Source organism: Diceros bicornis, chromosome 12, assembly GCF_020826845.1.
Source record: "Diceros bicornis minor isolate mBicDic1 chromosome 12, mDicBic1.mat.cur, whole genome shotgun sequence".
In the NCBI taxonomy this organism is placed as follows: Eukaryota; Metazoa; Chordata; class Mammalia; order Perissodactyla; family Rhinocerotidae; genus Diceros; species Diceros bicornis.
The window spans coordinates 45,033,862-45,060,515 of NC_080751.1; the positions used below are offsets into that span (position 1 = coordinate 45,033,862).

A 26,654-nucleotide genomic window follows, 5' to 3' on the forward strand; every position below is an offset into this window, starting at 1 on the left:
ATAAGTTGGCATCATAAGTGTTCATTAGTTATGGGGATTTTTTCAGAAGGAATGAGTTTTCCCTGCAAATTTCATTTTGATTTTTTTTCTTAACTTGTGTGGGGAGATCTTTTAATACTTTTGTTCTTTGAGTTAAAAGGTAAAACTTCATATTTCAGCAATGGCTGTGTCCCATATCTACCTTCCTAGATCCTTGGCTGATTTTTTTTTCCCCCCTGAGGAAGATCAGCACTGTGCTAACATCTGCCAATCCTTCTCTTTTTTTGCTGAGGAAGACTGGCCCTGGGCTAACATCCGTGCCCATCTTCCTCCACTTTATATGGGATGCTGCCACAGCATGCCTTGCCAAGCAGTGCGTCGGGTGTGCACCTGGGATCCGAACCGGCGAACCCCGGGCTGCTGCAGCGGAGCGCCTGCACTTACCGCTTGCGCCACCGGGCCGGCCCCCTTGGCTGATATTTTTAATGCCTCCATATTCTTAGAAGGATTCCACCATTAATGCTGTTATTATTCCTTGTGGGTGATTCACTCATCTTCACCAATCCATTAATAAGAGCATCTTGCAATGAAGAATAATTCTAGTGATGTGAATGAATCTTTCTGTGATCAGGGAATTGCATATATTGGTCTTCATTGGTTCATACGAAAATTATTGTCTCAGTTAACAGTTTAAATATTGTAAACAGTTGTAACTGTAAAATATATTGAAAGTTCTAATCCAGTTGTGAAACATTTTAAATTGACAAAGAATTACTGCCATTTTTGTTCAGATTGACAGTTTCTCCTTATTTATACATAATTATAGTTGTAAATACCAGCAGTCTAATATTATGAATTGATTTTTTAAATGATTTTTATTTTTAATTTGTAGCTTGTAAAAATATATTTGGTGTGTATTGAACTGCAGTTACTTGATTGTACCATCAGGTATGTTTAAACAGATGCAAGGGGGCTGTTTTTATAGTTATATAATTGTGTTAGCTTTTCATATTCTAAGGTTTTTAAATTTAAAAGTTTAAGGCTAGTTAATCAATTCAAAATTTTAACCAGCTTTTGAGTGAATGGCAATAGAGTGTAGTGCTTAAAAGCTCAGCCTCTGAGTCAGACTGCCTGGGTTAGAATCCCTGCGCTGTCACTCACTGGCTTTATGGCCTTGGCAAGTTCTGTAACTTCTCTGGGCTTCAGTTCTCTCATCTGCAACATGGGAATAATATTGGTACCTACCTCCTAAGATTGTTGTAAAGGTTAAATCAATTAATATAAAAACACTTAGAATAGTGCCTGGCACATACTTAGGTCTGTGTGTGTATTAACTATTATTGTTATCACCATTATTAAATTTATACATGATTAATGTTGAAATTCATTATGACACATATACTGTTTGTTTTGTAAATGTAAATCACTTTTGTAGTTCTTACGTTAAAAAATATTTTTGTAAAATTGAAAATAAACTGAGCTAAGATGACATTTTATAAAGTTTCTTATGAAAGCTGTTTTCACAATTATCTTTTCTTCTTTTTTAGGCACGGAATGTTAACACTGGTGAATTGGCAGCAATTAAAGTAATAAAATTGGAACCAGGTAAATTAATTGAAATTTGATGTTTCTTATTGCCAGAAGCCATTGGATATCTTTAAGGCTTATTTTAATGATGTTTGGTCAACATTCTCTTGTTCCCAACATCTTCTGAGAAATAGAACTGGTGTCTGCTGTTTCCTCTACCTCTTTGAGACCTGTGGACACACTGCTCGATTCTTCCCTGAAAAATAACTACTAATTGGGAAAGGGAGGGGACCTCCTGAAGGTACTTTGGTTCTTCTGAACTCAATTAAGCTAATTTGTCACAAATTGCTAGTGGTATATTTCCAGGTTAACATTGTCCTGTGGAGAGGGGCAGTGTGATGCAGTGGAAAGAACTGAACTGACATTTGAGAGGTTGTAGTCCAGTTCTGTGTGTCACACTCTGTTGCTCTGTAAACTTGGGCAAGTAACTTCACTTCTCTGAGTCTCAGTTTTCTCAGTAGACTTAGTGCTCACATTTCATGGGTCGTTAATACCATAATAGTTACCTTCCAACTTGAGCAGCTTACGTAAAGCCCCTAGGACTACTCCATATTTTTGGTCTGCTTCAGTCATATTGTATCCCTGAATTCCCTCCACCCCCTGCAAAACCCACGTCTGTCTGAGCTAACTACACACTCTTGTTTATCTTCTCTCCAAAACCCCTTCCCTCTATTTCTCCCTCCCACCATAAGCAAGTAATTGTGCTAGTATCTAGACTGAGCTCCAGAGCGATGATAGTGCCTTGCTGATGGCTTCTTCTGCTACAAGCTGATTCTATGAATTTATTGGTAAAACAAGTTTTAGCTTCGGTATGAGCAGAAGTCCACTCAGTAATTTTTTTTAAGGTTGGGCAACTTTTTCTGTAAAAGGCCAGATAGTGAAATATTTCAGGCCTTGTAAACCACATGTGGACTCTGTATACAGTTCTTCCTCTCTTGCTCCTTTGTCCCCTCCTAAAATGGAAGAACATTCGTAGCTAAAAAAACCATTCTTAGCAAACCAGGCCACCTGCTGCTGCTGTTTGCCTATCCCTGATTTGGATCATCAGTAGACCTTTTAGAAATGCCATTAAGATGAAATTTGAAAGGTGTGTTGACTGACTGTGATCAAATCACGCTGAAATATAAGGAATAAAAAAATACTTTCTCAGCTATACATATATACCGATTTTGTATGGTCTAATTACATTCTCATATCACAAGACAAAATTTTTTTCTTTTCTCTGAATCTCCTAGTCTTTAGTTTATGAGAAACTTAACTAGGATATTTGAAATTGGTGAAATCGGAGATAAAAGAAAATTTTAAATTTGGCATTTGAATCAGGGCTTTCATTTTTAATCATTTAGAAGTGGCTAAGTTACTTGATGAAATAGTCTCTAATTAGAAGTTGTTTGTACATACGTCATTCCCTCAAATCACTTTAGTGCAGTCTCTTTCAGGAGGCTTTCCTTGACCCCTGGGCTAATAAGATGACTCCTTTGCAAGAATAGCTCTGTTATAGCTCTTATCACAGCTATGTTGTTGTTCTAGAATGCCTTTCTTTGTTTCCAGGTTTTAATCAAATTTATGTTGACAGCACTGAACTTAGGGCCTGGTACATATTACTCTTTCAGTACATCTTAAAATTTCCTTTAAAAAATTAGGAACTCGAGGGGCTTTCATGGAGGTGTAGTGGTTAAGTTCTCACGCTCCACTTTGGCAGCCTGGGGTTCGTGTGTTCAGATCCCAGGCACAGACCTACACACCGCTTATCAGGCTATGCTGTAGTGGCATCCCACATACAAAAAAAGTAAGATTGGCACAGATGTTAACTCAGGGACAATCTTCCTCAAGCAAAAAGAGGAAGATTGACAACAGATGTTAGCTCAGGGCCAATCTTCCTCACCAAAAAAAATTAGGAACTTGAAAAACATTATTGTTCATTAAGTCATTTGTTTTCTGATTAATGAAATGTTCACATTGTTATACCGTTAATCTTGAACCCTGCCATGCATATATTGATCATTGTAATAAAAGTAGAAGATACAATTAAATAAAAATAAAAAAGAAAAATCATTCATGATCTATCACCCAGAGATAACAAGGACTATTACCATATATATGTTATTAGATATTCACTTAAATTAAGCTAAGGTTGGCTTCCCTACTTGTATTTTCATGGAAGCCACCTGAATTTTTATATTTAATTTCTTTGTTTTAATTTACTTATATCCTGTGAGAAATGTTTACTTGTTGGTGAGCTTGAAATGTGTGGCCCAGTGGTTAACAGCACATTCTCTAAAGCTACTTTGGTTCTAGTCCTGGGGGCCGGCTGGCGGCACAGTGGTTAAGTGTGTGCGCTCCGCTTTGGCGGCCCCAGGGTTTGTAGGTTCGGATCCTGGGCGCGCACCGATGCACCACTTGTCAAGCCATGCTATGGCAGCGTCCCATATAAAATAGAGGAAGATAGGCACGGATGTTAGCCCAGGGCCAGTCTTCCTCGGCAAAAAGAGGAGGATTGGCATCGATTTTAGCTCAGGGCTGATCTTCCTCACAACAAAAAAAAGAAAAGAAACACTCTGATTCTAGTCCTGGCTTGACCACATTGCTTAAGCTTTCTGGATCTCTGTTTCCTCATCTCTAAAATGAGGATAATAATAGTAGCTTCCTCTTAAGATTGTTGTAGAAATTAAATGAGCTACTGTATCTAAACTACCTAAAATAATGCCTGGCACAGAGTAAGTAGTAAGTAACTGTTACTACTACTACCACTTGTACAGTTATCAAGATATGACCAACCTTGTTTCATCTATACCCACTACCCTCCTTGCTACTAGTAATTTTGAATCAGATCCAAAATGTCATATCATTTCAGCCCTTAATATTTCAGCATGTATGCTTAAAGAATAAGAACTCAAAATATAACCACAAACAGGAGCCCTCATACACTGTTGGTGGGAATGTGAAATGGTGCATCCACTTTGGAAAACAATTTGACAGTTTCTTAAAAAGTTAAACATAAATTTGCCATAATGACCCAGCAATTCCACTCTTGTGTATCGACCCATGCCACAACTTTTACACAAAAATGTTCATAGCAGCATTATTCATAATAACCCGATGTTGGAAACAACCTAACTGCCCATCAACTGGTAAATGAATAGACAAAATATGTCCATGCAATGGAATACTATTCAGCAATAGAAGGAAACAAACTGCTGATACATGCTATGATGTAAAACCACCTAAAAAACATGCTAAGTGAAAGGAGCCAGACACAAGAGACTACATACTGTATGATTCCACATATGTGAAATGTTCAGAAAAGGCAAATCTATAGAGTGAGAAAGTGCATTGGTGGGCAGGTGTGTGTGTGTGACGTGGGTTGGGAGGTGATTAACAGTTAATGGACATGAGGGATCTTATTGGGATAATAGAAATATTCTAAAACTGATTTATAGTGATGGTTACACAACTTGGTAAATTCACTAAAAAATCATTGTCTTGTACACTTGATAAGGATGAATTACATGATTTTAAAATATGCTTTAATGGAGTTATAAAAATATATAACCACAATTCCACTGTCATCTCTTAATATTAATAACTTCTTAATAAGAAATAAGGTCCACACATTGCAATTAGCTGATGTATCTCAAATTTCTTTTATATCCATAGGTTCCTCCTTTATCTCTTTTTATCTTTTTCCTTACAGTTTTTTGTTGAAGAAACTTGGTTATTTGTCCTGCAGAATTTTTCCTTCAGTGTGGATTTTACTGATTGCCTCCCTGTAGTATCATTTAATATGTTCTGTGAATTGGTAGTTAGCCCTAGAAGATTGATAAAATTCAGATTTGATTTGAAATGTGGTGCAGGGGACAACTTCGTGGTGGTGTTATTTTCACATTTTTCTAAAATAGAATTCTGATGGCCAGTCTTCGACTTTTTTAAAAACAAAACCTAAATCTATTTCAGTCAAGTGTAACGTGATGAATTTTAAAAATCTCCATCCAATACTACTCAGCCATAAAAAAAGACAAAATCGTCCCATTTGCAACAACATGGATGGGCCTGGAGCGTATTATGTTAAGTGAAATAAGCCAGAAAGAGAAAGACAAACACTGTATGATCTCACTCATATGTGGAATATAAACCAACACATGGACAGAGAAAACTGGACTGTGGTTACCCGGGCAGTGGGGGTGGGGGGTGGGGGGTGGGCACAAGGGGTGAAGGGAGTCATATACGGGGTGATGGACAAACAAAAATGTACAACCCAAAATTTCACAATGTTAGAAACCATTAAAACATCAATAAAAAAAAAAAGTTAAAAAAAAAAAAAAATCTCCATCCAAAGCTTGTTTTGTTCCTTTTCTTACAACTGATATCCAGTTTGAACTTGAAGCTAAATGAAAACTTATTCAGACGTTTGGACAAAATTGTTTGTTTAAATATGGAGTTAGTCTGAGTATCTCACTGGGGCTTCTAATCTTATTCATGTGGCTTTAATTTATAGTTGCTTTTCTCACTTGTCCTTTGATTAACCATCAGTCTGTAACATTTTTAAAACTTAAATTGCAAAGACAATGTTTGGTCATTGTAATAAAAGTAAAAAAATACAGCTAAACAAAAAGAGGAAACTAAGCATCATTCATCATTCTACCACTGTCAACTCTCGGTGATTTTCTCCAGATTTTTGTTTGTGTGTATGTACAAACACCCACACATACATATATACACACAGACACACGCACTTAACTATGCAGACCACAAAGGGCTGATCAGAGTTCAAAAGATAGGCAAAAATATACTACTTAGATCAGCTTAATTTGCTTTCTTACTGCTGAACCAGAAAACAAGCATTGCAAAGGATAAATAAGGTCAGGATGCATGTGAGTGGGCACAGCTTTCTTGTGCTTCCCCAGGTCCTCACACAGGTGGCCCAAACTGGTGGTCAGTACAGTGAGTAATCTGTCAGCCACATTTATACCATCAGGCACGGGGAGGGACATCATTAATACTCAGCAAGTGGGGTAACTGCTATTAGAAAAGGCGATTATTTGTTGTGACACCATTCTGTACTTCTGTGTTCTATTTCTTACTGTGTCTTCAGAGCTGTAGCAGGCCTGGCCATGGCCTACCACAGATAGAAACACGTGTATATGAGTGTTTTACCAGTGTAATGGGTTTATTTTATACATCTGCTTTTCATCTGAAAAACATTTCATGAATATTGTTCTGTGTTAATATTTCTATACCACCATTTTTTAGTTGGCTGCATAGTATTCAGTTACATAAAGCACAGTTATTTCATCAGTTCCTAATAATTGTAACACAAGTTTTCACAATTACAAACAACATGACCCACAAGGATATCTTTTGTCCTTGTACACGTGATTATTTGTTTGTGATAAATTCCTAGCAGATCAGAGGATATGTACATTTTTTAAAGTTTTGATATACTAGGAAGATTGTGCCTGAAATTTCCAAGTTTTTTTTGTTCCCCGTATCTTTAGCCACAAAGGGTATCATTATAATAAAATCTTTTCTATTAAGCAAAAATTGGTTTCTTATCGTTAATTAATTAGCATTTCTTTGTCTTCTAGTGATTTGATATATTTTATCCCATATACTTCTTGACCTTTTGTTTTTATTTTGTGAAAGCTTGTTTGTGTCAATCATTTACTATTTATTCATTGTCTACTATGTGCCAGGCATTGGTCTAGATGTTGGGCAAATAGTGGTAAATAAGGAGGACTCTGGGGCCGGCGCAGTGGCTCAGTGGTTAAGTGCTCACGCTCCGCTTTGGCAGCCCAGGATTCGCAGGTTCGGATCCCGGGCGCGCACCGACACACTGCTTGTCAAGCCATACTGTGGCGGCATCCCATATAAAGTAGAGGAAGATGGGCGTGGATGTTAGCCCAGGGCCAATCTTCCTCAGCAAAAAAGAGGAGGATTGGCCTCGGATGTTAGCTCAGAGCTGATCTTCCTCACCAAAAAAAAAAAAAACAAAAAAAAAAAAAACGGGAAGACTCTTACCCTGAGGAAGTTTTTATTTTATTTGAGAGAGACAGACCATAAACCTGTAAACATGTAAATAAATAAGATAATTTCATGAACTAAAATAAGATAATGTATGTATGTTTTAGATATCTGTTACATATCCAGTTGGAGATGTTGAATAGGCAATTTGACATATGCATCTAGAGCCCTGGGAGAAGTTACATTAGAGATACAAATTTGAGGGTCATCAGCATATAGGTAGTACTTAAAGCTGTGGGAGTGGGTGAGGTCACTTGGGAAGAAAGGAGACACAGAGAAGAGAAGGATGGTTGAGGTTAGAACCCTTGGTGATTCCAGTATTAGAGGTCTGCTAGAGGAGGAGAACCCAGGAAAGAAAGCTTGATGAGTAGCTAATTAGCTAGGAGAAATACGTGCTGAGTGTTTTGTCATGGAAGCCCATAGAAGAAAGTCTGTCAGCAAGGAGGGAGATGTAAACTGTGTCAGATGATGCTGAGAGATGTGGAGTAAGATGAGGATTGAGAATTGAGCATTGGCTTTGGTGACTTTGATAACATCAGATCAGTGGACTGCTAGAGCTAGTTAAGGAGATAATGGGGAGAAAGGAATTGCGGATAGCAAGATTTTGCTCTCAAAGCCTTTTGCTGAAATGGGTAGCAGAGAAGTGGGGCATTAGCTGGATCAGGACCTGGGGTATATGGAAGGTTTTTCTAGGATATATGATACTAAGTTATGTTTTGTGCTGTTGGGAATGAATGTGTAGAGAAGAAAGTGATGTTGCAAAAGATAAGGCAGATAACTCAAGGAATAAAGTCTGAGAAAATGAAAAGAGATAAGATCCAAGGTAAAGTCAAAGATCAAGGAGAATTGATTCATTTTAACGAGAGAGAATGCAGAGGATGAGTATATATGCAGGTAAGTTGGTGGAATTGATAGTGGGAAGATGGGTTCTTATCTGATTGTGCCCATTTTCCTTTTGAACTATAGGACATAGTTATTAGCCCAGAGTGAGAGTTGGAGGGTGTATTGGAGATTTAGCAGTGGAGGTAAAATATGTGAAATAGTCTTGGAGGCTGGACGATGATATATATCTTGGAAAGTGGGAAAATTATATATATAGTGGGATAAATGCAGGAGGATTGTCTGGCATTGATAAGAGACCCATTAAAATTTGAAGCTGTAAATGTGAAGTGAGTCTAGTCTGTAGCTATTGCTCAGATACAGGTGTGGGAAAAGGATAACTGGGGTTCATCATTGTTGTAGTTCTACTTGGTGAGTATAATGCAAAGAGAGGGGTCTTGAGAGTTAAGGGTGTTTGTAAGGGAGTGGTTATAGTGCTGGTCCATGGAATCTGGGCTAAGTAAGAAGGAAAGTAAGGACAGGAAGGTGGTGTGGATAGTAAAAAGTGTTAAGCTCAGTGAGATAATTCCTGTGAGATAGGAAATTGTTGGAGTGGGAGAATTGGTCAGTTACCTGGAAAGATTGGATGATCTGAATGGAATATTTGAAACAGAGATTTTAAAGGTGGTGCATTTATGAATGATGACAAGATTTACTGTATGCCCATGTGAGTGGGGTGTGGCTGAAGGTGGAGATTGTTGTTGCTGAGCAGGTCAGGTATTCAAGGGGTCTCGGTGTTTTGATGTATCATTTATGAGGGTGTCAAGGTCACTAAAAATGATGGAGAAGTGATGGAGAAGAAGAGAATGAGCCAGGTGCCTTGTAGTATCAGCGTGTGAGTGATAATGGCTGAGAATTCTAGAAACACAGCTACGAGAAGGGGTAAGAGGTGATGATACACTGTGATGGCAAGGACTTCAGGAGAGGCTGAGTGTTTGAATGAGAAAGGAGTAAAGGTATTTGGAAGCAACAGCAAGGATAGAGAAGGATATCTACCCCATTTCTAGGTCCTGCAGTGTGTGGAATATAGAAGAGCAAATTTCCTCTACTTGAGAGGACTAAAGAGAAGTAGAGTCCTTGGGGAACAGCCAGGTTTTAGTTAGAACATAAAAGTTAAGGGAACCTTGAGAAGAGCTTGAGAACAAAGAGGAGTTTCCTGATGGCCTGTGAGATCAAAGGATGTCCATTTTTCTATTGAGATATTTATCTTGTATTAGATTGTTTTTAAAGCTCTTTTTCTATTAGAGATTTTAATCCTTTTTTTTAATAAGTTGTAATTTTTTTATGGTATGCCTTTGAAATTTCTGTATGACTTTTGGATGTAGGTGAGTTTTCAATTATTATGTAGCTGAATCTATCAGTATTTTTCTTTATGCTTTGAAAGGCTTGCCAACTCCCACTGTTTATGTGTGTGTATATTTAATATTCACTTGACTTTTGTTATTGTACTTTTTTTTTTAACATTTAAATCGTAGATCCGTGTGGAATTAGTTTGGAGTATGATGTGAAGTAAAGATTGAACTTAATTTTTTTTCTCAAGTAGTTAATCAAGCATCCCAGTACTTTTGTTGTATATAATTGGCTCTGTTCTGGGCTTTCTATTCTAATTTAACGAATTGCCTATTTATTTTGTTACCAATATCACACTAAAACTAGGTTTTAAAATAATACTTGTTCTTGAGGTAGGTTGTTGCAAAGAATATTTTTGATAGGATGTATTGAAGATTAATTATTGATAATGGTATATAGTTGAGATATCAAAGATAGATACAATAATGTAAGATATTCAATGACTGGAAAATAAAGGATTCCGTATAGGTTAATTTTCTAAAATCCTCTTTTAAATTGCAAAAATTGTTTTAACCATTATGTTTGTAAATATTTCTCAAATGCATTTCATCTCAGCATGCTGAGAGTAGTGTAGTTATCATGATATAACTAATAAAGTCAAGTTCTCTACAGCTCATGCCAAATAGAGAAACGTTGACTCAGAAAAATGCTCTAAATGACATTTTTTCCCTCTCCCTGGTGTCACTTGTTGTTTCTCTTTAGGTCAATAAACATTTACTGACATGTACTAAGATAAATGAAAAGAAACAGTCCTTGATTTTGAAGCGTTCAGCCGCTTCTATCTGCCTCTTTTATCTACCGCTTCTGTTGCATTGTTGGCCAAGAGATTGGACAATCGGATTTTTTTGAATTGCGTCTAATGAAAAAATAAATATGCTATGAATTTATCGGAAGAACTTTCCTTTGAGCTTTGAGTCATTGTTCTTGCCTCCTCAAGGTACTTTTTGTCCAAGCCTGGTTCTCATTTATGTTCTGAAAAGTTAAAGTTACTAAATAAGCACTTAGTTTTGAAGCCTAATTGTTATTTGGGAAGAGTTTCTGTAGTAGTAGTAGGAATCAAAGAGGAACTATGGCACAGTGGTTAAGAATGTGGACTTTGGACCCAAACTGCTTAGGTTATAATTGAGGCTCCATCACCATAAGCTGTGTGACCTTGGCAGATTATTTAACCTTTCTACCTGTTTTTCCCTTCTGCAAAATAGCGATAGCAGTAGCTCCTACCTCATAGGGTTGTTGTGGAGATTAAGTAGTTTAATATATTTGAAGTACTTAAAATAGCTATTATTTTTATTATTATTAGGGACTTAAAAGTTAAAATTTTTGTAAGTATGCATTCATGTATTACTTGTACAATTAAAACGAATAAAATTAAATAAGCTATTAGGTTTTTTCATTCTAGGAAACAAATGCAACAACTGATTTCTTATACTGTCGACTCACTTAATCATATCCCTTGTCATCCTCTTTCCCTCCAGCACGCACACACATACACTCTTACACGTGCGATAGAGCTACTAGAGATACTTCATGTGCTTTGCGGGTTAAGTTTTTTTTGTGATAAGTCTGGGGACTAGGAAATAAGGCAAGCTTGTGAAATTATTTCCTAAACTTGTCTTTTTTACAATGACTACTCACATGCAATGAAATAAAGTTCGGGAATTGCCTTTTTTGAATTTAAATAGTATGTCTAGAGCAGACTATAAAATCCTTGATGGAGGATGCTTTGTCTCTTTTATTATAACCCCAAGACATTGTATGGTTCTAGGCACATAAATGTTCAGTAAATATTTGTTGAATGAATAGGAGTGATCAGCCGTTTAAGTGTCAGATATTGTATATGATAAGCTCGAATATCTAGAATGGTGGTTTTTAATGTAAAAATATTATTATTATTTTTTGTGTGTGTGAGGAAGATCAGCCCTGAGCTAACATCTGATGCCAATCCTCCTCTTTTTGCTGAGGAAGACTGGCCCGGGGCTAACATCCGTGCCCATCTTCCTCTACTTTATGTGGGACGCCACCACAGCATGGCTTGACAAGCAGTTCGTCGGTGTGCACCTGGGATCCGAACTGGTGAACTCCGGGCCACCACAGCGGAGCGCACGCACTTAACCACTTGCGCCACTGGGCTGGCCCCTGTAAAAATATTTTTTTATGTAAAAAACTTATGAGTTCAGTTGCTAAAGCTCTTAGACTTTGTGGAACAAAGTAACTTTCTAGCTTTTTTATTACTTACAAGATAAAATCAAATTAGTCTTTAGATAAACAGATAAATCCTTTTTTATATGCTTAGTCTAGATCTTCAATATATACATATTTAGTCTTAAAATTAAAAACCTTTAAGTGTCATCTATGTAAGTAACATTAATAGAATCTGAAATGAATTTAGATCAGATGAATCAGATTTTGAAATGCTAGCAAGATATTTTTTAAATTAAAAACCAGGAAAAATACAACTGTTATATTGGGTTTGTTTTCTGTCTTCTATGCCAGAGAAGGTACAGGGGAGAATTTGGCAGCGTAATTCAAGTGGGCCTAGAAATCAATAGAAAATAATGATGATGTGCAGAACTTGGTTTAAAAGGACTCTGCTTTCTTATTAGTGTTTTTCCAGATGGTGGAATATTTTTTTCTTAAATCTACATATCCGCATAACAACAGCAACAACAGTAATGGTGATAAAAGTCACAGCAGCCACTTTTTGGATGCTTGCTTCAGACGATGTGCCAGACTCTGTGCTGTGCTCTTCATGTGCATTGTCTCATTGGCTATGGCATTGTCACCCCCATCTCACAGTTGTAGAATAGAGGCACAGAAAGCTTCAGTAATTTGCCTGGGGCTGTATAACAGTGGAGCAAATTCAAATCCAGGTTTATGTTTTCCTAGAGCCTATGATATTATGTATATTGCCTTACAGATACTTCCTGGAATTTTGAGAATAATTTCCAGTTCCCCAGCAATACTTTTTGAGTTTTTCCTCTCTACTGTAGAACTCATTGTTCATTTCTTTTTAATTTTTAATTAAATTTTAACTTTTTATTTAACATAATTTCACACGTTAGAGAAAAGTTGAAAGAATAATACAAAGAATTTCAGTATTTCACCCAGATGTCTCAATACTAATATTTACTACAGATTTCTCAATACTAATATTTATCCTTTCCTCCTCTCAGACTTACCCTCTTCCCCTAAATACTTTAGTGTGTATTTCCTTACAACAATGACATTTTTCTTTCTTTCTTCCTTCCTTCCTCCCTCCCTCCCTCCCTCCCTCCTTCCTTCTTCCCTTTCTCTCCTTCCCCCTCCTCCCTCCCCCTCCTCCTCTCCCCCCTGTCTTTCCTCCCTCCCTGCCTCTCCCTCCCTTGTCTTTTCTCTTTTTTGTGGCTGAGGAAGATTTTACATCTGCTACCAGTCTTCCTCTTTTTGTATGGGAGAGGGAGAGGGATTTACATCTGCTACCAATCTTCCTCTTTTTGTATGTGAGCCACCACCACAGCATGGCCACTGACAGGCGAGTGGTGTAGGTCCGCGCCTGGGAACTGAACCCAGGCCGCTGAAGCAGAGCGTGCCAAACTTAACCGCTAGGCCACTGGGGCTGGCTCAACAATGACGTTTTCTTACATAACAATAGTACAATGATCAAAATCAGGAAATTAATGCTGATAATGCTATTTTTTAATCTAAGACCTTATTCAGATTTTGTTAGTTGCCCCAAGAAAATACAGGATCATGTATTGCATTCAGTTGCCAGGTCTCTTGAGTTTCCTTTAATCTGAAAGAGTTCCTGAGCCTTTGTTTGGAATGCTGGGTGTATTTATTGCTACAGAGGCATTGTTGCTTCTAGGCACTTTTAAGGGATAGAGCTAGGAAATAGATATATGTATATATGCACATAGAAATATGTATATACCCACACATCTCTCCTTTCCCCCCTTCTATCCATCTACCTATCTAAAACGATGATTTCATACTTATCCCTCCAATACCAATCTAACACCACAAGGTTCATTCTCTCTTTCCTTTCCGTATTTGTAACTCCCTTCTCCAACAGGTAGAAACTTGGTTTCCATTATCCACAGTGTATTTACTTATTTGCTTCTGGAGGCTAGAAGTTCAAAATGAAAGTCTTGGCAGAGTTGGTTCCTCTGAGAGCTCTGAGGGAGAATATGTTCCATGCCTCTCTTGTAGCTTCTGATGATGGCCTGCAATTTTTGGCATTTCTTGGCTTATAGATGGTTCCAATCTCTGCCTCCATTATCACACAGCGTGCTCCTTGTGTCCAAATTTCCCCTTCATGTAAGGACACCAGTCATGGAAACCACCCTGAAGACCTCTTCTTAACTTGATTACCGCAAAGACCCTCTTCCCAAACAGGGTCACATTCACAAGTACTGGGGGTTAAGACTTCACCATATCTTTTGTGAGAGACACAGTTCAACACACGGCATACAACTAATTCTAAATCTTTGATTTTCTTTTCTGTTAGAGTATTTTTAGAGTATGTGCAACTTGAACATGATTCTAAAAGGCAGAACTATACAAAAAGGTATATTCAGGGGAGTGTCCTTCTATCCTTTTTACCATATTCCCACTCACCTCCTGTCAGTAACCACTCACTTGGTCTTAGGTTTATCCTTTCTATGTTTTGTTGTTTTGTTTGCTTTACTCAAATGAGCAGATACGCGAATATTTTATTTTCTCTTCTTTCTTTTACAAAAGGTTGCATACTATAGATATCCCTTTGAATTTTGCCCTTTTCAATTCAATAGTATGTCTGGGAAATCACTCCACATTAGTTACTAAAGAACTTTCTCATTTTGCTTATGAATATACCATAGTTAATTCAGTCACTCTCCTATATGAGCATTTAGGTTGGTTCCAATATATTGCATTTACAAATAATGCTGCTTGTAAGATTTATATCATCTATATTGATACATGCTACAAAAAAGATGAACCTTGGAAACATTATGCTAAATGAAACAAGCCAGACACAATAGGTCACATATTATATAATTCCATTTATATGAAATATACAGCCTAAGTAAATCCATTAAGATAGAATGCAGATTTATGGTTGCCAGGGGCTGGGAGGAGAGGAGAATGGGAAGTGACTGTTTAATGGATATGGATTTACTTTGGGGGTGATAAAAATGTTTTGGAACTAGTTAGAGGTGATAGTGGCACAACATTGTGAATGTACTAAATGCCACTGAATTGTGCACAAATGCTTAATTTTATGTTATGTGCATTTCACCTCAATAAAAAATATATATTTCCATATAATTAAAATAGCCATTTTATTTTTCTCATTGGTGTTGGTGCTATTGACATTTCTGCTCACTGTGATCAGTGCATCCTCAAATGCTTCCTACAAATAAGAAACTTGAGGTTTATCATTTTAATGACAGTGTGCATAAAGTATACATTGTTCACACCTTTTTTTTTGGTTGCCCAGTCGGACTTTAAGGTAATTTTCTTTACCTCCTCTGTCTTTCACTTTGCAGAGTTTTTGGGTTATGTATTGTTTTTCTATTACACTGGAAAAAGTTGAAGTCTAATGGTGCTGGAGCTTAAAGTATCTGTGTGGGAAAACGGGGGGGCGTGGTCAGGGGTGGGAGTGGGTAGTAAAAGACGGAAGCTTAGAAAGATACTTAGGGCCAGATTGTGTACCATGACATGTTCTATTCTATGTTAAAACATTTGGAGCTGTGAATCATAGAAGGTTATTAGAGGGAAGACTAATATTTAGCCTGTGTTTTAAAAGATGACTGGCAGTAATGTGGCAGATGTATTGATATGTGGGTTAATACGGGAAACAGGGAGACCCTTAAGAGGTATATTGAGAAAGGCATTAGGGTTCAGGTTAACTGCTATAACAACAACAAAATAAAGTGACCTAAATAAGATAGACATTTATTTCTCTCTTTTATAACAGTTTTGAGGTAAGCCCAAGAAGTTCGTTCAGTTCTGTTCCATGAGGTCATTCAGGGATGCGTGTTCCTTCCATTTTATGCCATCATCCTAGAGTACTCATTCATCTGCTTATGTGAGGCTAGGTCACTGGTGTGTCCATCTTTAGTTTGCAGGAAGAGAGACAGAGGTGTTTTAAGGCAAGCAACTTTTCTTTGAAGGAAGTGAGGTTCACACACCAGTTCTACTTATTTTCTGTTTCTGAGAACTTACTTACATGGCCATACAAACACAAGAGAGGCTGGGAAATGTGGTCTTTAGCCAGGCAGCTCTGTGTCCAAGAAAAAGGAAAGAATGGATGTTGGAGGCACAAACAGTAGTCTGCCCCAAAAGGCAATTTGAGGGTTATTAAGAGGATTTGAACCAAAGTAGTTATAGGTGGGCTAGAATTGGGAGATATTTAAGAGGTAGAATGAAGAGAGAGAATGTATTTTTCCGTTCATTTGAGACATGTTGATTATGAGTTGTTTAGAGATTGTTTGTATAGATATATACATTTATCAGTTTGATTTACAGATCTGAAGCTCAGGAGAGAGGTCTTGGCTGGAGGCATGGACTTGGAAATAATTCGTGTTTGGTAGTAGTTGTAGTTGGAGAGTTTGAAAAAGAAAGAAGGGGTCACTAGTATCAAATGCTGCTGAATGTCAAGTAGAATGACAATTGATAACAGGCCTTTGATTTGGGGCTTAGAACAACATGAACCTTTGCAGGAGTAATTTCAGCAGAGTTATGGGGTGAAAAATAAATTGCAATGGGTTAAGGAATGAATGGAAGTAAGGAAAATGAAACAAAGCTCAGACTATTCTTTGAAGAAATTTGGCTGTGAAAAGCAATAGGGCGACTGGTTTAATTAGGGAGAAGCAAGGTTAAGGGAAAATTTTTATGTTGAAGTAAGTTTGAGCATGTTTGTAGGCTGAAAGGAAAATTTGAGTGGTGGTGGAGAGAATAAAGGTTATCAAAGAGAAAATATAAATTATGGAGCAAGGTTCTGAGAGGGCTTGGAAGGGGATAGGATCAGGAGGTGCCTCTTTTGAAAAGGAGGAGAGTACCTCTTTTGGAATCACTTGTTTTTAAAGCGCCAAGCTTCAGCACAAATATAGATTAGCTTTAAGGTCGTGGAGAGGGTAGTAGGAGAAGATCTTTACAACAGGGCCTCCATTTTCTCAAATGGAGGAAGCTGGGTCCTTAGCTAAAAGTGAAGCAGAGGGAGGGAGGTAGGATATCTGAAGAATAATGAAAATGGCTTTTTATTGTTGTTTTTTGTGAGGAAGATTAGCCCTGAGCTAACACCTGCTGCCAATCCTCCTCTTTTTTTCTTGCTGAGGAAGATTGGCCCTGGGCTAACATCCATGCCCATCTTCCTCTACTTTATGTGGGACACTTGCCACGGTGTGGCTTGGTGAGTGGTGTGTATGTCCGCGCCCAGGATCCAAAGCTGCCAGAAGTGGAGCGTGCGAACTTAACCACTACACCACTGGACCCGGCCCCTTATTGTTGTTTTAAGAGCTATGGTAGGGAATGGTCAAAGAAACTGACTAGTTACCAGTGATAGGACTGTTGCACAGTGTTATGTGCCTAAATGAAGTTAGAAATCAACCATTTTTTATTATGGCCCTTAATATAGCATTGTCACTTTTCAAGAGCTTTCATTAGAACATCACCTGAAAATAATGTGTTACCACACATTACCTTTACCTGTTCAAGGGTCTTTTCTCTAGAAATTAAAGTTATGGGGAAATTAGTATTAAGGGAATTAGACAAGGTACTGTTCCAACGTAGGTAAACTTGTCTCTATTTTAAAACCTGCTCATTAGTGAATTTCCTGTCCTGTTAATTATACATTCATGTTACCTTTTCCCAAAATCTCAGAGGATTACAAGCGTATATTCATAATTTATCTTCAGCCTTACTCATGAAGTGGGTAAAAAAAACAACGACCAGAAATACTAAGACAAATGCTTAATGAGAGGTAGAAGTACCTTTATAGAAAAAAGAAAAGCAGTACCCAGATATGTCACTCCATAATTTTATCCTCTTGCACTAAGTCTTCTTGATTCCAAATGTGTAATGCAAACCAATGACTCCAGTATTTTACTTGAAATACTGCTGACTTGTATTTAATATTTATTACATTCCCATAATATACCAGTATACAAGGAAGTCCAGCCTGTAACAAAGCATATGTTTTCTTGATGTTATAAATGACATTGTAGTCCCAGAGGTCTTCCCAATAAAATATTAGCCCACATTTGTTACCTCTGGCCTTTTGGTGATAGCCGTTCTAACAGGTATGAGGTGATACCTTGTTGTGGTTTTGATTTTGCATTTCTCTGATCATTAGTGATGTTGAGTACCTTTTCCTGTACCTGTGGGCCATTTCTACGTCTTCTTTGCAAAAATGTCTATTCAGTTCCTCTGCTCGTTTTTGTAATCAGATTTTTTTGCTATTGACTTGTGTGAGTTATTTGTATATTTTGGATATTAAACCATTATCAGATATATGATTTGCAAATATCTTCTTCCCTTCTTTAGGTGCTTTTTCATTTTGTTTGTGGTTTCCTTTGCTATGCAGAAGGTTTTTTATCAAAAAAGACAAGAGATAAGTGTTGGTGAGGATGTGGAAAAAAGAGAACCCTTGTGCACTGTTGGTAGGAATGTAAATTCTCATAGTGCAGCCACTATGGAAAACAATATGGAGGTTCTTCAAAAAATTAAGAATGGAACCTACTGTATGATCTAGGAATCCCACTTCTGGGTATATATTCAAAGGATATGTAAACAGAATATTGAAGAGATGTCTGCACTTCCATGTTCATTGCAGCATTATTCACCATAGCCAAGATATGGAAACAACTTAAGTGTCCATTGACAGTTGAATGGATAAAGAAGATGTGTATGTATATTCGATGGAATATTATTCAGCCATTTGTGACAACATGATGGACCTTGAGGGTATTATGCTAAATGAAATAAGCTAGATAGAGAAAGACAAATACTGTATAGTATCACTTATATGTGGAATCTGAAAAAAAAAAAAAAACAGCCCACGATGTAAATTCTGTATATTGTTATGAAAAAGAGTAGAAAACAATACTTGGACATAACAACAAATCCCCAAAATATATGAAGCAAAAACTGACAATTGAAGGGAGAGAAGGACAGTTAAACAATAGTAGTTGGAAACTTGAATATCCCACTCTCAATAATTGATAGGACAACTAGGCAGAAGATCAACAAGGAAATAGAAATACTGCAAACCAACTAGACCTAACAGGTATCTATGGAACATTCCACCCAACATTAATAGAATACATAACTCTTCTCAAGCACACATAGAGCATTCTCCAGGATAAACCATATACCATAAAACATGCCTCAATAAATTAAAAGTATTAAAATCATATGAAGTATGTTCTCCAAGAATAGCATTAAATTAGAAATTATAACGCAAGGAAATTTGGGAAATTAACAAGTATTTGAAAATTAAACAATGCTCTCCTAAGTAACCAATGCCTCAAAGAAGAAATCACAAGGGAAATTAGGAAGTACTTTGAGAGGAGTCAAAACGAAAATACAACATATCAAAACTTATGGTATGCAGCTAAAGCAGTGCTTAGAGGGAAATATATAGCTGTCAATGTCTATATTAAAAAAGAAAATTTCAAATCAATAACCTATCCTTGGGTTTTAAGAAATTTAAACCAAAAAAATAAAAAATAAATAAGAAAGAAAGGAAAAATAAAGAGAGTTGGGGCCGGCCCAGTGGCGCAAGTGGTTAAGTGTGTGCGCTCCACTGCGGCGGCCCAGGGTTTGCGGGTTTGGATCCCAGGCGCACACCGACGCACTGCTTGGCAAGCCATGCTGTGGCGGCATCCCATATTAAGTGGAGGAAGATGGGCACGGATGTTAGCCTAGGGACAGTCCTCCTTAGCAAAAAAGGAGGAGGATTGGCAGATGTTAGCACAGGGCTGATAGCCTCACAGAAAAAAAAAGAAAAAGAAAAAATAAAGAGCAAATTAACTCCAAGACAGACATAAGGAAGGAAATTATAAAGATTAGAGTGGCAAGAAGGAAAACAGGGCAGAGAACAACAATAGAGAAAATCAGTGAAACTGAAAGTTGGTTCTTTGAAAAGATCAATAAAATTGACAAATCTTTAGTCCAACCAAGAAAAAAAGAGAAGACTACAATTAGTAAAGTCGAGAATGAAAGAGGGGGCATTACTACTGATTTTACAGTGAGAAAAAAAGGATTGTAAGTGAATGCTCTGAACAACTGAATGCTAATTAATGATTTAGATACATAGATGGAATGGACAAATTCCTAGAAAGACACATCACCAAACCCTGCTCAAGAAGAAATAGAAAATCTGAATAGACCCAAAACAAGTAAAGAGATTGAATTAGTAGTCAAAATAACTTTCCACAGAGAAACACCCAGGAACAGATGGCTTCACTGGTGAATTCTGCCAAATGTTTAAGTAAGAATTAATAGCAATTCTTCACAGACCCTTTCCAAAAAAAGAAGAGGAAGAAACACTTCCTTCCCCACTCATTCGATGAGGTCAGTATTACTCCGATACCAGAATCAGAAAGAGACTTCAGAAGGAAACTACAGACCAATCTAATGAATGTAGATGGAAAAAATCCTCAACGAAATTGTAGCAAACCATATCCAGCAACATATAAAAAAGATTATACACAATGACTAAGTGGAATTTATCCCAGGAATGCAGAAGTTGGTTTAACATTCAAAAATCAATTACTATAATACACCATATTAATGGAATAAAGGACAAAAATTCTTAGTAGATGCAGATAGAGCAATTGACAGAATCCAAAACCCTCTCATGATAAAAACCTTAACAAACTAGGGATAGAAAGGAACTTTCTCAGCCTGATTGGATGCATATGCAGAACACTCACAGCCAGCATCATACTTAATGATGAAAGACAAGATGCCTTTCCCCTAATATCAGGGACAAGGCACTACCATGTCTGTTCATCACTGTAAATGTTCCTAGGACGATTAGGCAAGAAAAAAATGAGGCATCTAGATTGTTAAGGAAGAAGTAAAACTGTCTCTGTTTGCAGGTGAGATGAACTTGTATGTAGAAAACTGTAAGGAATCCACTAAAAAACTATTAGAACTGATAAACAAGTTCAACAAGGTTGCATGGTACAAGATCAATAGACTAAAATCAGTTGTATTTTTACAAATAGTTGTACAAATTTACAGTACAAATAGTTGTACTATACACAAGTAATTCCAAAAATGAAATTAAGAAAATAATTCAAATTGCAATAGCATCAAATGGATTAAAATAATTAGGTATAAATTTAACAGAAGAAACACAAGACTCATAAACTGAAAACTACAAAACATTGAAAGAAATAAAAGAAGATCTAAATAAGTAGAAAGACATTCTGTGTACATAGATTGGAAGACTTAATATTTTTAAGATGGCAGTACTCCCAAAATTGATACACAAATTCAACACAATTTCTGTCAAAATCCCAGCTTGCTTTTTAGCAGAAATTGACAAGCTGATCTTGAAATTCATATAGAAATGCAAGGGACCCAGTATTGCTAAAACAATCTTGAAAAAGAACAACAAAGTTGAAGGGCTTACACTGCCCAATTTCAAAAGTTATTGCAAAGCTAGAGTAATCAAAATAGTGTAGTACTGGCATAAGGATAGACATAAAGATCAATGGAATAGAACTGAGAGTCCAGAATTGAACCCTTACATTTATGATCACTTGACTTTTGAAAATGTTGCCAAGACAAGTCAATGAGAAACAGAACGGTTTTTTAATGAGTAGTGCTGGGACAACTGGATATCCACATGCAAAAGAATGAAGTCGGACCCCAACCTCACACCATACAGATCATACATCTATATGTAAGAGCTAAAACTATAAAACTCTTAGAAAGAAACATAGGAATAAACCTTTGCAACTTTGAGTTAGGCACGCTTTCTTAGATATAACACCAAAAGTATAAATGACAAAAGAAAAACTAGATAAATTAGATTATATAAAAATAAAGAAGTTTTATCCTGGAGACAGCCATTAACAAAGTGAAAAAACAATATACAGAATGGGAGAAAATATTTGTAAATTATATATCTGATAAGGGACTATATCCAGAATATATAAAGAACTCTTTCAACTTAACAAAAGGGCACCATCCAATTTAAAAACAAGGAAAGGATTTGAATAGACATGTCTCCAAAGAAGAATACAGATGGCCAGTGGGCACGTGTTCAACAGTTGCTCAGCATTATTAGTTACTGAAAATACGAAACAGTGAGATACTACTTCATACCCACTAGGATGTCTATAAAGATGTCTATAAAGACAGACAGTAACAAGTGTTGGTAAGATCATGGAGTAATTGGAATCCTCATACGTTGCTGGTGGTAATGTAAAATGGTACAGCCATTTTGGAAAATAGTTTAGCAGTTCCTCAAAATTTTAGAACAGTGAGTTACCATATGAACTATCATTTTTCCTCCTAGATATATACACAAGAGAAATGAAAAATCTGTACATGAATGTTCAAAGCAGCATTATTCATAATATCCAAACAGTGGGAACAACCCAGATATTCATCAGGTGATGAATGGATAAATAAAAGGGTATATTAATGTGGTGGAATATTATTCAGCAAAAAAAAAAAAGTGAATTAAGTACTGATACGTGTACAGTATGGATGAACCTTGAAAACTTCATGCTAAATGAAAGAAGCTAGTCACAAAGTACCACAAATGGTATGATTCCATTTATATGAAATGACCGGAATAGGAAAATTTGAATAGACAGAAAGTAGATTAGTGGTTATCTAGGGCTGGGATGAGGAGTGATGGGAATGGAGAGTGACTACTAATGAGGTCGAAAATGTTCTAAAATTGATTGTGGTGGTAATTATACAATTCTGTATATTAAAAACCATTGAATTGTGCACTTCAGTTGGGTGAATTATGTCTCATTAAAGCTGTTACAAAACACTTGTTGCAAATAAAGCTGTTCCAGAACACTTGTTGCAATATTAATACTTACTAGGAAGTAATACTTATATTTGAAAACAGAAATTTAAAAATAGAGATGTGGGCTCTCACTGAATGCAGATGTGTAATACTAGTAGTAGGGCTACTAGGACAACTAGTTCTTGGATTTAGCAGAGAAAAGGGAAAAAGAACTTTTCCCCTGGTGACTAGGAAAGAGTTGAAGAAACTTCAAGAGTAGAAAAGGGTTAAAGATAATGTTTGGAACTGAGGAGAAAGAAGTCTCCTTAAGGAGTTGTGAGGGATAAAATATAGATGAAGAGAGTATGAGTTGAGAGCAAAAAAAAAAGGATGGGTGGGGAAGAAAAGTGATTAACAGTGCTATCCTTTGGGAAACCTCCTGAGTCTAAGGTGGCCTAGATCCGGTAACCAGCAACTTGGAGGGATGTGGGAGGAAGGTGGACCAAGCAGGGAGGCTGAGGATGGATATCAGAGGAGGAAGGATTGGTGTTGGGCTGGTGGCCATGGTACTGGATGTTCTTTTTTAGTTTGTTAGGTCAGAATTTGTGACGTTGTGAAATTTTGGTTATTCTTTGTTTTGTTTTGTTTTTTAACGTGTAATTGTACTTAACTTATTTTTCCAACACCATCAGCTATAAATCAGTGACCAGCACATCTCATTTTGCATGGGGTGTTCCTAGTTTTAGTACTGAAAGTGCCATGTCCCAGGACATCTCTCAGTCCTGGGCAGAGAAGATTGGTCACTCTGTTGTAAGATACACTGTTGATTTGTAGTATCTTTTTTTGCTGTGTGTGTGTGTATGGAAATAAGGGGGGAGAAATAAATTTTAAATGTATACATCTATGTTAAAATGCAATGTGGAAGAACAGAAATTATAGAAACAAGAATTAGGGAAAAGCCACAAAAATTTATGGACTATTATGTTGTTAAGGCCCTTTCTAGTTAGGTACTAACATTATCGGCAACGAGACATGGTCCTCATCATAAAGGAATTCACTGTCTGATAACAGCAATTCTTTGAGAAGGTTGGTATCTTTTCATCAGTAACAAGGGCATGTTTTTAGCAGAAAAAAATTGAAGAACTGTTGGCAAGAATGTGGTAGTGCTGAAGTCTTCATTAGACTGTAATTTCTAAGAAGGCGAACTTCATATCCATTTTCTTTACCATAAGATTCCCAGTGCCTGATACATTTCCTGACATAGTAGACACTCAGTAAATATTTATTGGCTAAATCAAATTAATGAGGGAAGATATGGAGACTAAGAAGATATCTTAGAGATATCTTAGAGATGGGTTGGTTTAAACCATGACGTTTTTTGCTAATAAATAGCTAACATTTATTCAAACTTAATTTGTGCCAGGCTCTGTTCTAAGTGTTTTAAGTTTGTTGACTATTTAATCCTTGTATCATTGTCCGTGGTTTTTACAGATAAGGAGGCAGACGCACTGAAAGCTTAAGTAACTTGCTGTAATTAGTGGGGAGCTGGGATTTGAAGCCTGCTCTTTCACCACTCTCAGGAGTTAGCAGTGGTGTGGAAGCGTTCCGTGTTATCAGGTTCAGCTGGATGTTTATTTAAAAAAATACATAGGTTTCTTTGAACTAGTAAATGGAAAATCTTTGATGGTAGAACCACCACTTAACAAGCTAAGTGATTTTTTTGCGCATTAAATGAGTAAATGAACTTCATTGGGGTAAGATATAAATGTTTCTTCAAAACCAGTACATCTCCCCAAATTGGACATCTTTTATGGAGAAATTGTCGTAATAAACAAACTAAAAGATAAACCAGCAAATAAACTCCTTTCTGAAGAGTATAATGTAATTAGTTTAATTAGCAAGCTGTTCTTCACACTCTGACATAAAATGGAGACAGAAATCTCAGGTAACTAATGGAGAAAGTAAAAATCTACTTGGCCTTTTATCAGGCTGGAATAACAGATACAGAGGGAGCCTCAAACAGTATTTCTCCCAAGAATGGTGTAACTGTAAAGTGTTGTAGCAAACTCTGTCTTTGAGTGACTGTGGCTTGCTTACTCACTGGGAAGCTTTGTTCTCAAAAATCATAGACTGTCAGAAACTTGTCGTGTGCCACATAACAGCATTTCGGTCAATGACGGACTCCGTATATGGTGGTGGTCCCCTAAGATTAGTACCATCTAGCATAGGTGTATAGTAGGATATAACATCTAGGTTTGTGTAAGCACTGTAGGGGAGGAAAAAGGTTTCCTCTACCGTTCTAGGTTCTTCTGGCTGGTCTAAGAATTAAATTGACGTGAGACAGATTAACAGAAGAAAAACAGAAGTTTAATAACATGTATACATGAGAGAAAGCCAGGAAAACTGAGTAACTTGCCAAAATGGCCGAAGCCCTCACCTTAAATACCATCGTCCCCTAAAGACAAAAGAAGATGTTGGGGGGTGGGGAGAGTCAGGGACTTCAAAGGCAAGAAAGGCAATTCACAGATGAAAAGGAGCAAACATTTGGAAAACAAGTGTTTGGCCACACAGAAACAGAAGAACACAGAGGGGAGCCCAACAAACGGGCTTTTCTAGGTTCCCCTCTGTCTACCACCTAGTTTATGTTATGCTGAGGTGATAGCTTGCTTCCTGAGACAGGTTTTTTTATCTGAATTTTTTTTAAACAGTTAAGGGGGAGGAAACAAGAAAAACTATGAGTCTTTTGTTTCTTAAAAATAATCAGCCTGAAATAATTCTCACGTTAAAGAGACACATCTTAGGGTGGCAAATTCTGTCCCCTTTCAATACATTCTGTGATGTTTGCACAGTGATGAAATCGCCTAACGACGCATTTTTCAGAGCATATTCCCATCGTTAAGCGGCGCACGGATGTAATTATATCAGTAAGAATAAAACATCCCACTCTTGCTTGGAGAATCTACGTCATTTTGACATAGAGAAGCAGTCTTACAACCAAGGTGCGCAGGTTCGGATAAGAGATTTCTGGACACAGCATCCATATCCATCTTAACTTTGTAGTTCCTAAGGAAAGAGGACCTTGGGTTCACTTTACAGTCCAGTCCCGAAGTACACTGCTGCACATACAGCTCTCCTTAGCTCCAAGCCTATCAAAACCCTGCTTCATTTAAATTTCACTTAAACTTCACTCTTCCCAAAATCTTATAATAACTCTTATCTTTTCCTATGTTTTGTGAGATGGCCCGAGATTCCTCTGGTGTGCAATCTTCCTCTTTGCAATGGGTCAGTAAACCTGAGTTTGTTAGACTACAGGTTTGTTCTGTGGTCTGTAGGCTGATTGGGTTAGCACACTGCCAACTCTTGAGACCTATTTTGAAAGAAAATTAAAAATGAATCAAGATGAGACTTGTGGCAGAGCCTGCTAGTAGAGTAGAACTCATATATATGTACTTCCAGGCTTCATTTTTAAGTTCTTATAAGGTGTTATGTCTCCATTTTGGGTCTCTTGAATCTTTTTGTGTGTGTGTGTGTGTGTGTTTTAAAGTCAGAGTTTTAGAGCGATAGGAAACTTTTTAGGTCATCTATCTCAATGGTTGTCAGATGTTTTACAATTTTCAAAACTTGTCATAGAAAATACCTGGTGGCCGGGAAGTACTATTTGAACAATCTCTTAAGCCTAATTCTCACATTTCATATTGCAGAAAAGTAGACACAGCATTTGTAATTTGCCAGGTCACACACATATCTTATTTGTAGATCTGATTCCTCTGATTTTTGGCCCATTGTTCTTTAGTTTTTCACACTGAAAAAATAGTATTTAATTAAAGTTACTTATAATTACTCATTTGTGGTGGTGTTTGCAGCAGTAGTTATTAAAGTAGAATATAAATACAGG

At 37.0% G+C, this 26,654-nt stretch overlaps 1 protein-coding gene across 5 annotated transcripts in view; it reads left to right on the top strand.

The window, feature by feature from the left end:
- Positions 1-26,654, top strand: part of MAP4K3 (mitogen-activated protein kinase kinase kinase kinase 3) — a 200,310-nt gene that overhangs the window by 68,433 nt on the left and 105,223 nt on the right. For all 5 annotated transcript variants that reach the window (XM_058551375.1, XM_058551376.1, XM_058551377.1 and 2 more), the window contains exon 2: positions 1,527-1,584. In XM_058551375.1, the coding sequence (XP_058407358.1) occupies positions 1,527-1,584 (58 nt within the window). The remainder of the gene's footprint in view (positions 1-1,526; positions 1,585-26,654) is intronic.